Below are 12612 nucleotides of genomic sequence, written 5' to 3'. Positions count from 1 at the left end.
TTATATTTGAAAAATTAAGAACAAAAACATGAATGCATAAATAGCAAAGCATTTCAGAACAAAATGGCTAGTCAAATTTAGGAACAAGCCATTTAAATATCTTCATGCTGAAATGGTTATCACATGTGCCCAAAATAGCTGGCTGACCATATAGTTTGGTTTGATCAGATTTTACAGAAGTTTGATAGTGAAGTACCATGCAGCATACACAGCACTTAAGGATTACAGAAAGGCTGTACTTAAATTGTTTTTATGCATCTGGTCCCAGGGTTATGTACCTGTGTTTGCAGTCTAGCTTTATCACCATTCAGGCCAGCAATTGTCTCTTTTGTTGAGTTCTATCAAAGAAGAGGAGCAGAAAATTACATAGGAAACTGCATTAATGCAATTATATTCTTCTATTTATTTTCTAGTAATTATTAAAAAGAATAAGAATGTAATACTGATTATGGAGATCACCGATGCATAAGATTATGAGAAGAAAACTAGCTATTAGTAACCGCGGTCATATCTTATAAAAGATCCAAGAAAGAAAGGGGAAGGGAAAAATCTTAATCCCTGTAGTTCTGGAATCAAGATGAAATCTAAAGAAAACAGTGAGGACAAGGAGGAAAAAGAAAAGGAAAATTGTTACTTTTGTCGTGAATCAAGACTTTGATTATATGTGTGTCGAATCCCCTGGATCCGGCAGGGTTCTCTCCTCTTTGTAGAGAGAATTAGGCGGAAATTGAGATGGAGGGAAGGGAAATTAGAGAATTGAGAGAGAGGGATTGAGCATGAAATGAGAGGGCGAGAGAATCAATGAGAGAAATTGAATGAGAATCAATTCAAATGATATTCGATGATTCACAATGAATTTGGGACGAGCTTATATACTCGGTCCTGGTGGGAAGTTGGCGCCAATGACGGTTACCACTTCTCTCATTCAAATTTTACACTTCTCACCAATTACACTTATCCTACCAGCACTTATACTTATTACAATAGTTCCCCATATAGGTACACGACAACTCTCCTCCCCTTAAGCTAATTCTTGTCCTCAAGAATGCTAAGTAAGCTAGCCACGCTTGGGAACTGCTAGAGGAACTCTGATAGATATTCCCAAGTGTTGTTGTCAGGGTACAATGAGGACCACTGCACTAGCACTTGGGTGAATGGGGCTCCTTGTTGGAAAATCACCCTCTTGTTCAGGATGGCTATTGGTGTGGCTACTAGCTCTTGCTCTCTGAGTGGAAATGGAAGGGATTGACTAGCTGCCTGGTTCCCAGTTGCCTTCCTGAGAAGGGACACATGGAACACGGGATGAATTTGTGTTCCCTTAAGTAGTTGCAGCTTGTAGGATACTGGTCCTACCTTCGCAATGATGGTATAAGGGCCGTAGAACCTGAGGCTTAGTTGAGTGACAGGCTGCCTCGAAAGTGACCTTAGATGAGGTTAACTAAGCTTGAGGTATGCCTCTTCTCCTACCTCAAATTCCCTTTCACTCCTCTTTTTTATCTGTTAGCTTAGCTGCTTCATCTGGTTTTGGGTCTTGACCAATTTTGTTTTCAAAGTTTGTAGAATGTCTTGCCCGTGCTGCAGATAGGCCTCCATAGTTGCCACAGAGGTTGGTTCTTCGATAGATGGTAGTAAGCTAGATTTGTATCCATACAAAGCCTCGAATGGTGTCATCCCAATGGATCGGTGGTGGCTGGAATTATACCACCATTGTGTCAGAGATAGCCATTTGTGCCACCCCTTAGGCTACATAAAACAGAAGCACCTCAGATAGGTCTCAAGGGACTGCTTAACCCTCTCTGATTGGCCATCAGTCTCTGGGTGGTAGGCGGTGGACATGTGAAGCTTATAGCCTAAGGATTTTAGTAGGTCTTGCCAGAACAAGCTAGTGAACACTTTGTCCCTATCTGAAATGATGGTTTGGGGCAACCCATGTAATTTCACCACACTATCCAAGAATACTCTGGCCACTTCTTGTGCCGTGAATGGGTGGGATAGATTGAGGAAGTGGTTGTGCTTAGTCAATCGATCCACCACTACTAGGACACAATTCTTCCCCTCTGATCGAGGCAATCCCTCTACAAAATCCATAGTTATGTTGGCCCAAGCCTGATCTGGGACCCTTGAAGGCTGCAAGAGGCCTAGTCTTGCCATTGACTTGTGCTTGCACCTTTTGCACGTGTCACATTGCAAATTAAACTCCATCACTGACTTTTTAAGGCTTGGCCAAAAAAACACTTGCTTTACCTTCTAGTAGGTGTTCTGAATACCCGAGTGTCCCCCCAAAGGAGAATCATGCATGGTTTGGAGAATTCTTCTCTTTAGTGCCTCACAATCCCCTATCACCAATCGCCCCCGATATCTCATTAGGCCATTGCATATGGTGTACCCCTACCTACTATTGCTATCAAGGTTGCGCTGCTCCAATAGCTCCCTTGCCCAAGTCCCTTTATCATAGCTTGCTGCCACCTCTTGGTACCAAAGCTATGATAGCTATACAGTCTCCCTCCTCATAGCATCTTGATAAGGCGTCTGCAGCCACATTTTCTTTTCCTTTTCTATACTAAATCACAAAATTCAATCCCATCAACTTAGCCATACCCTTCTTCTGCAAATCAGTGTGCAACTTTTGCTGTGAGAGGAACTTGAGACTCTCATGATCTATCTTGATTGTAAACTGTCCCCCCCCTCCAAATAATGCCTCCACTTATCCACTGCCATAAGCACATCCAATAACTCCTTGTCATATGTGCTAAGCCCTTGATGCCTTAGGGCTAAGGCTTGGCTCATGAAAGCTAAGGGTCGGCCATCTTGTGATAAAACAACCCCTACTTCCGTTCCACTAGCATCAGTCTCTAAGGTGAATGGCTTACCAAAATTGGGGATCCCCAACACGAGCACCTTGCACATGGCTTGCTTCAATTACCCAAATACAGCCTCTGCCTCTTCACTCCACCTGAAGTTATCCTTCTTTAATAATTCTGCCAGTGGCTTGCTTATCATTCCATAATTTTTCACAAAACGCCTACAGTAGCCCATCAACCCCAATAAAGACTTGATATTCCCTGGTCTAAGCCAAGTAACCATAGCTAAAATTTTCTTGGAGTCAATGCTAACTCCAACACAAGAAATCACATGCCCCAAGTACTTCACTTGTTTCTGAGCAAAGGCATATTTGGACCTTTTGATGCATAGCCGATTGAATCTAAGGACCTGAAATGCAGTCCTAAGGTGTTCTAGGTACTGAGAAAAGGTAAGGATGTAGATCAATATATCATCAAAGAATACCAGCACAAATTTTCGAAGATATGGTTCAAAGATGTGGTTCATTAGGGCCTGAAAGGTGGCTGAAGCATTAGTTAATCCAAAGGGCATTATTGTAAACTCATAATGCCCATGGTGAGTTCTAAAAGCGGTTTTAGGTATATCAATTGGGTTCATCCGAATTTGATGATAGTCAGATCTCAGGTAAAATTTAGAGAATACAGAGGCATGGCTTAATTCATCTAATAGGTCTTCAATAATAGGGATAAGGAATTTATCCTTGATGTTGATGTGGTTTGGCTAGTGGTAATCAATACAAAAACACCAAGTTCCATCCTTTTTTCTTAACTAAAATGACAAGAGAGGCAAATGGGCTTCTATTGGGGCAAATTATAGGATTGTCTAGCATTTCTTTTACTAATTTCTCAATTTCAATTTTAAGCTTTGGGGGATACCTATAGGATCTTATGTTAACTGGTGCGGCGTTGGGTTGCAAGCAAATAAAATGATCAAATGGCCTTTTAGGGGGTAGGTCCTTAGGTTCTACGAATAAATCCCTAAACTCAATACGTAATGCATCAAGGGAAGCCAACTCATATACCTACCATACGGGTGTGGTTGGGTGGCTGGTGGCCATTGAGCACTGTCCTTCCTGTTCCCCCTGCTCCTCAGTCTCCTCATTGGCCTCAATTAAGAATAATTGAGCCACCTGAGAGAGCTTGCACTTGAGCAGCTTGTGCAGCCTCTTTCCCCTTATCAACTTGTAAGCCCCTATTTCCACATTCCCTTGTAAGGTGATTCTCTTGCCTTCCTTCTTCAATGTAACCTCCATCTTATTAAAGTCAAACCTGAGAGGGGCTTATTAAAGTCAAAGCTAATAGGGCTTACCCCTCTTATCCAATCAACTCCCAAGAATATCTGACAGCGTCCCAATTTCAGTAGCCTCAGGTCAACTTCAAACGTCTCCCCTTGCATTGTCCACCAAAATCTCAAGCAAGCTGATTTACTCCATACCTTGCTCCCGTTAGCCACTGTTACTGATAGGGGTTGGGTGCTAAACAACTCACAATTCATCCTCCCTGTTGTCCCTTCGTCAATGAAGCTGTGGGTACTCCCGCTATCAATTAATACCATGAGTGTATCCTCTTACACCTTCCCTTCAACCTTGATAATCTTGCTGCTAGCCACTACTTTTATAGCATGGAGAGATATAGTGACATTGTCTTCTTCTTCCCAATCATCCACTACAATCATGGCCTCTTCTCCTGCGTCCTCCTCTATCTCTCCCCCTTCCAACAAGAGCTATTGCCTCCTGCATTGGTGTCCGGGGAAGTACTTATCCCCACACCAGTAACATAGTCCAGTAGGCCTCCTTTGCTTTGTCACCCTCCCCCCTTATTGCCTTGCATTAGCAGGGATTGGTAATGCTGGCAGCTTTGGTATTACCCCAACCCTATATGTCTCTCTTCCTTGCATCCTCCCCATGGGTGGTGATAGGCCCAAGCCATTTCCCTTGCCCTGATTCCTCTGCTTCTTCATCAGGACTTCCACATTAAACACCTAAAACAAAGCACTCTCCACCGCTTCTTGCACTGTCCTTGGCCTTGTCATCTTCACTGCGGATCTGAGTTCCTCACTTAGGCCATTGATAAAACTTGACACAAAGTAATCTTCGGTCATATACAGATTTTTGTTGAGCATCAGGGATTTTAGCTCCTCGAACCTGACCAACTACATCCATTCTGCTTCATTTTGTTGAACTCCTCAACTACATCCATGGTTCTCTTCTCCCTGAACCTTTCACATAATCCCTTCACAAACTCATCCCAACTACACTCTTTTCTCACCCTTGACCACCCCTGGTACCATACATCCCTCACGTCATTCAAGTAGGCCATTGCCAAATTGATCTTCTAATCATCAGCCACCTGATGTATCCCGAACAATTTCTAACACCATCGAACCCACCAGCGTGGCTTCATCTCATCGAACACTGGTAGCTCCAATTTCAGGACAGGGAAATTGTGGTGATTTAAATTCACCTGGATCTTCGGTTTCTTTTCCACTCCATTGTCCCCCATGGCTGCTGCATCGCCCTCCAACTCCAACGAGCTGACCATCCTCTAGCTCGTGCCAACTCCTGGCAATATCGAATCCGATCTTTCTCGCGGGGGAAAATCTAGAGACATCCTCACCTGAGCTTGGCTCGAGAACATGAGCATAAACTGTTATATCTGATCGCACAACATATTACTATGTTCCCTCATCTCCTTTCCGATTTGGTTGCACATATCCCCACACAACCGATCTGAGGCCTCCTCAAACTTCTCATTAACCACCATTCCGATCGCATCCTCCATGGATCCAACTCGAGTCTACATATCCATCACTATGGTCATCACTTACTGGAGTTGCAATTCCATTTGCTTCATGCGAGTGTCATCCGCCATTGCTTTGAATTCATCGAAATTCTTGGGCCAAGAATGAAGCTCTGATACCAACTGTCGAATCCCCTGCATTCGGTAGGGTTCTCTCCCTTTTGTAGAGAGAATTAGGCGGGAATTCAAATGGAGGGAAGGGAAATTAGAGAATTGAGGGAGAAGGATTGAGAATGAAATGAGAGGGAGAGAGAAATTGAATGAGAATCAATTCAAATGATATTCGATGATTCATAATGAATTTGGGACGAGCTTATATACTCAGTCCCGGTGGGAAGTTGGCACCAATAATGATTGATAATTTACTCTTAGTAATAAAATGGTTTTGTTAATGACTATATGAAAATCAATCTCTACAAAATGGATTACACAAATGAGAAAATAAATTTTAATATGTGAATTGTGAAGAAAGGTATGGATTATATGAATGAAAAAACAAACTTTTAATACATGAATTTTGAAGCAAGATATGAAATCCTATAAAAGAATCATTGAGTTTGGTTGAGTGCTATTTATTTCAAAATATACTTTTGATAATCTCAACTTGCTTTCAAAAAGATCAAAATGAGGTTCTGTTAAAGTTTTCTATGTTTTCAAAAGGATAGTCGACTATATGTTTCTTTCTGTTGACTATGCTTTAGAATAGTCGACTATGCTGTTAAGGATAGTCGACTATGTATAAGGATAGTCGACTATGCTGATTTGATCTGTCGACTATCAAGTAAGGATAGTCGACTATGGCATTTCATCTGTCGACTATTTTTGTTCTGTAAATTCAAAATTTTCTTCACATTTTCTCATCTGTCAACTATACTCTTGTATCTGTCGACTATGGGAGTTTTGTATTAAAAGATAGTCGACTATCACTTTCTGTCTGTCGACTATGCTTAGATTCATTTGTAAAAATAGTCGACTAACCTATTTTCTCTGTCGACTATGTATTTCACAGAAACTTATAGCGGCTAGTTTTTGGCGCATTAAATGCTCGCCCAACCACCCACAACGGTCCAAAAATTCAACTTGCCCACCATCAACTATAAATAGGTGGTTGAAGACGCATTGAAGGCTGCTGAAATACATTGAATATCTTGAACGATAGTGCCTTCACTGTTACATCGAGCTTTTAACTTTTCTCTCTGTATTTTCATTGAAGAGACTTCGATATTTTACTGTTCTATTACTTTTAAGCCTCGATCCTTCATTTAAAGAGAGAATTTGTAACTAAGAGTTGTACTCTTAGAATCTCTATTTTCATTCTCTGTATTTTTTCCTAGCGGTAGCTAGAGGGCCCATTAAGTTGGGAGGTTGTAAGTTCCATAATCAAGGACTAGAGGACCTGCTCATATTGAGTAGGGGGTTTGAGAGTAAAGATTGGTTTTAAAAATCCTTAGTTGATAGCTAAGGTAGTGGACTAAGCTTGGAAAGCTGAACCACTATAAATTCGTGTCTTCACCGTTTTCCATACTTTTCTTGCTTACCCTTGCATTTTTGTTTTTACTGACTTTGATTGTTCATTGATAAATTCCATATTTACTCTTCACCATTTGAAAGTATCTTTGCTTCTCAAAATAAATTTTTTAATTATACCAATTCACCCCCCCTCTTGGTGTGTGTCATATCAGTTCAATTCTATCAACGATTACCACTTCCTGCATTCAAATTTTACACTTATCCTACCAGCACTTATTACAATAGTTCCCCATATAGGTACACGACAATGTGATTAGTCAATATTCTATAGATTTAAAGCTGTAATTAGGATGTGATTATGTCTATATTTTTGTAAATAGAAGATTGCTCAATTAGGAAATTTGTTTCTATATCTAGGTAAGCAACTTCTACATGTATGTCTACCAATTCAATGAAAGACATTTCCATATTTTATCACATGGTATCAAAGCCTAGGAAAACCTAGGACTCTCTTTCTCAAGCCTTTATCGTTGACCGATTTGCAGTCGCCAACTGCCCTCCTGCAACTACCGACAACCCATCACTAGCGGACTTCATTGCTGCCTAACCTTGCTTGCTACCACAGCCATCACCAACAACCTTCATTGCTGCAATAGTAACTTACTTCCCATTCTTCTCCAGCCCTTTCCATTAACTAGAGATGTCTGCCACCACTGGCAAAGTTAGTTCCCATTACACAAGAGAAACACCAGCACCCTCATTGCTTCAGCCATTGGGAGAATTGCAGCAAATCAATGTTGCCTACCAGTTGGACAAGAAGAATTATCTCAAATGGTACCAATTGATTCGAACCATTTTGAAAGGGAAAGGAAGATTAGTCATATGATAGGGACCGAATCAAAGAAGGGAGATCCAGCCTATGCAGCATGGGATGAAGAAGATTCCATAATGATTGCATGGCTTTGGAGTTCCATGGCACCCGAAATCAGTGACACCTGCATGTTTTTATCAACAACCAAGGAGGTTTGGGAGTCTGTCCAACAAACCTATTCAAAGGTTAAAGATGTAGCCCAAATCTACGAATTGAAAACCAAAATAGCTTTAGCAAAGCAAGAGAACAAGACTGTCACCAAGTATGCCAATCTCCTAAAGAGGCTCTGGCAAGAGAGGAATCACTATCGAGTCATTGAGATGAAAAACAACAATAATGCAGCCACATTGAAAGCTTTCATAGAAAAAGATCAAACCTATGACTTCCTTGCAGGTCTTAACATGGAGTATGATCAGGTGATGGTTCAAATCCTAGGCAAAGATGACTTACTTTCACTTAATGAAGTGATTTCGATTATTCTAGCTGAGGAAAGCAAGCGAGGTGTAATGTTGGAACCTAAAACAGTTGAGGCCTTAGCAATGATGGAAAATGGAGGAAGTTTGGATTTAAGAAGGACCAACTAATTGGAGAGAATGGAAAAACAGTCTCCAAATCCATAGGCAGGGACAACCATGATAACCTGTGGTGCATTTTCTGCAAGAAGTTGAGGCATACTAGGGAGATGTGCTGGAGGCTAAATGGAAAGCCACCAAGCAAGGAATGGGTAAATAAAGGCAGACAACAGCATCGAAACCAGGGGCGAGCCAATATGGCAACCCCACAAGGGGAAGAATAGACCCACGAACCAAATGAATTCAGCAAGGAAGAGATTGAAAGGTTGAGGCACTTCCTAAGTGCTCTTGACAAACCATCATCTTCAGGTAACTGCTCATTGATACACTCAGATAAACCTCCAATTTCTCATGCTTTAAATGCCACAGATACATCCTTCAAAGACTTATAGATTATTGATTCTGAAACCACTGACCATATAACTTCTTCCTCTCAGTTTTTCCACTCATACTCACCATGTTCCAGCAATTGAAAAATTGCTACAGCTGATGGCTCTTTGATCACAATAGCTAGAATAGGAGAGATTAAAATCAGTCCTGCACTTACACTCAAAAATGTCCTTCATGTGCTTAAATTGTCCACCAACCTTCTCTCTGTATCTAAACTATCCTATGATGTCAATTGCAAAGTGATTTTTCTATCATCTTGCTGTTTGTTTAGGACCAAGACTCGAGACTGATGATTGGACGTGCTAAGGAACATGATAGCTTATACAATCTTGAGAAATATGTGACACCAACAGTTTACGGGGGGAACCAGCCCCCAACATACCTTTCAAAACCACATATACCCTCCAAGAATACCATTTGGCTGCATCATTACAGGCTAGGACACCCTGCTTTCTCAACTCTCAAAACTCTATTTCCTTCATTGTTTAAAGACCTAGATATTAGACAGTTTTATTGTGATGTTTGTGAATTTGCCAAACACAGATGTGTTGTTTTTCCCGCTAGTAATAACAAATGTTTTTTTCCTTTTGAATTAATTCATAGTGATATCTAAGGTCCATCAACCATTCCAATTGTTTATGGGGCACGTTGGTTTTTTTCGTTTATTGATGATTGTACAAGGGTTACTTGAGTCTTTCTTCTTAAATCTAAATCTAATGTGAGTGACATCCTCCCCAATTTCTTTCCTATGATCCAAAATCAATTTGGGGCACAAATCAAACGATTTAGGTGGATTTATCAAAAGGAAATAAACCAGTTGCATGCAAATGGGTCTTCACAGTTAAGCATAGAGCAGATGGGACGCTTGAAAGATACAAAGCTAGGTTGATAGCGAAAGGATATACCCAAACATATGGAAGAGACAACCAAAAAACCTTTGCCCTAGTAGCCAAGATGAACACAATGAGAATTCTTTTTTCCCTAGCAGCTAATTTTGACTGGCCTTTACAACAGTTTGATGTGAAGAATGCATTCTTGCACGAAGACCTTGAGGAGGAAATTTATATGGACATACCCCCAGGGTTCAACAAAAACAAAACTGGAACTAAGGTTTGCAAACTTAAGAAGGCACTATATGGCCTAAAACAAATCACCTAGAGCTTGGTTTAGGAGGTTTTCCAAGGTAATGCAAGCCATGGGTTACAAACCGAGCCAAGGGGACCACACCTTATTCATAAAACACTCAGGTTCAGGTTCTGTTACAAATCTTATTGTTTATGTTGATGATATTATAGTGATAGGAAATAATGAAAAGGAGAGGCAGAACTTGGGTACATGTTTGGCTGAGGAGTTTGAGATCAAGGAAATAAGGAATTTGAAATATTTTCTAAGTACTGAAGTGGTATGGTCCAGACAGGGGATATTTATATCCCAACATAATGTCATATACCTAGGGTTCGGCTGGAAATCGAAAGAATCCGAAGGGATTGGGAACAAGAACAGAAAAGAATGGAGGAGGAATTGGACAAAATTTGGGGGAGAGATTAGTAGAGAGGGAGAAAGGAATTAGAGAGAATCTAAGAGAGAAATGACGAGAGGGAATTTGAGAGAATTCAATTTCATTTCAAAACATAATTGCCCTCCTACAACAATGGCTTATTTACAGCCTCACAACCCCTACACCCATGTGCAATACAACCGTTTGGCCTCAACCCATGCACCCATGTGCAATACAACTGTAATCCTAACAAATTGCAAAATACCTCCTAACAAGTATTATATCTCTATTACAATATTACCCTTCTATTGCTCCTACGAGCATGACAATTCCCCCCACCTTAAAACATTTCTTGTCCCCAAGAAATGCCAAACCTCCATAGCTTCCAATATGTTTTTCCTTCTCTTCCACAGTTTGGATGGAAAAGTTTTGAAAAACCTCTGTATGCATAACAAATTTACAATAGTTCTCATGTCCACCTCGACTAGAACATAGCCAAAATCAATCTCTCTGTTGGTCAAAGAGAGCAACTGAAATTTGCTGGTTGCTGTCCTTACCAGCTTTCCCCACCACAATTTCTTCAATGTGGGCTGGTGCATGTCCAGAAGATTGGCTAACTGTGACCCCAGCTTCCTTTAATATTTCGTCACCATTTGCAACAATATCTACAAACGCCTTTAAATGCAGCAATGTAGAAATGTCAGGTCTAGGAGTTGTTGTAGCATTAATTCCAGTCATCACTCCATCCTTCATTGCAATAGGCAAAAATCCTAATTGGCTAGTTGTAGCAATAACACACAAAGCAGCAGCAACAGCTTTGTTCCCCACGGCCAAACTTTTGACTTTTGTAGCTATCTTCCTTAGCTTTCCTCTAGCTACAACCGGTCTCCAAGATTCCTCATGACTTTGAATCTGCTGCTGATGGAGAGAATGCTTATTAGGGTCATAACTCATAGGAGGTTTCCCTTGGCTGAAAGAGAAATCAATATCTCTCTTTTCAACGAGTATGTCTTACTCCCCTTAAACACTTGCTTTAGTTACCTCCGTTCCCACCAGCACCGAAAACTGGTTCATACCTACTGCAAGCTAGCTTGGACCTTTTGAAATGACAACAACACCAACATACTGTTCAAAGCTAGAGTCTTTTATGTTGGCAATAAGATATCCTCCAGCTAGTGATGTCTTCACCTTCTTGTTGCCTACTTTAACTCAAGCCAAAGAATCCTCAACTTTTCCCAAAACCACATCCCCCAAATTAGCCAATTCTCCATATATTGGACTAGGCACCTGGGGTAATGAAAGGGACTTTGCTTCCTCCATCAATCCTTTGAATGATCCTTCATTTTTTCCAGCTCTCATTAGGCACATCCAGATGTATTAGCTCTCCTCTTGGTTGCAAAACAACTGTAACTGAATTCATGACAATAGAATTCTCCTTCAGTGGAGTTTCAATAGTATTTGTAATAGGCAAATTGACTTCTTCTCCAACATTAGTGGCCAATATATCTCCCTCAGCCTTGACTAATTTTTCTGTCAGAATTTACGGATCCCATGTCAGTAATTCAACATCTTCTTTTTGTTCACCGGAATATTTAAGAGGCTCACTCAACACTTTTCTCCTCCAAAAGTCCTTTGTTACAGTAATTCAATCCTGATGATTGGTTGTCTAAATTAGTCATCTTCTGGTTAGAACTCCTAGGATGGTCATCTAAAACATTTCTTCTCTGTTTATTGAAGAATTCAGCAGGAAAGCTGACGTTATATCTCTTAGTCAGCATCTTTGCAAACTCCTGCAGCTACTCGTGTAACATACAATCGAATTCCTCGCATGTTCTGCTAACCTGATTATCTAATTTCTTTTCCCATGGCTGATGCTTCTGGCCAAACTCCTCATGATTTCTATTGTATCGAACTGAAAATGCAGCATTCTTCTACTGTGATTGAGACCCCAATTGTCTCATGTGTGCACTACTCCCCATGGCCAACTTCTCACAAACAAGACATCCCACTGAAAATGCAGGATTCTTCTGCTGCAATTGAGATTCCAAGGGTCACATGCGTGCACTGCTCGCTATGGCCGACTTCTCATGATCAGGACACTTCGAAGACCAAAGAGCAAGAGTTTTGTACATTCTTCTGTTTCGCCTGTTGTAACAATTCCTATACTTGCCT

At 40.8% G+C, this 12612-nt stretch overlaps 1 protein-coding gene across 7 annotated transcripts in view; it reads right to left on the bottom strand.

The window, feature by feature from the left end:
- Positions 1 to 12612, bottom strand: part of LOC127788697 (uncharacterized) — a 50790-nt gene that overhangs the window by 22843 nt on the left and 15335 nt on the right. For 5 of the 7 annotated variants that reach the window (XM_052317273.1, XM_052317275.1, XM_052317276.1 and 2 more), the window contains one exon: positions 279 to 338. The exons of the other annotated variants lie outside the window; for them this stretch is intronic. In XM_052317273.1, the coding sequence (XP_052173233.1) occupies positions 279 to 338 (60 nt within the window). The remainder of the gene's footprint in view (positions 1 to 278; positions 339 to 12612) is intronic. 7 annotated transcript variants of the gene reach the window in all.

This window comes from Diospyros lotus, chromosome 13 (assembly GCF_014633365.1).
Source record: "Diospyros lotus cultivar Yz01 chromosome 13, ASM1463336v1, whole genome shotgun sequence".
NCBI classification, from domain to species: domain Eukaryota; kingdom Viridiplantae; phylum Streptophyta; class Magnoliopsida; order Ericales; family Ebenaceae; genus Diospyros; species Diospyros lotus.
Note: the sequence above shows the minus strand (reverse complement) of the source record. Positions and strands in the feature narration are given on the sequence as shown.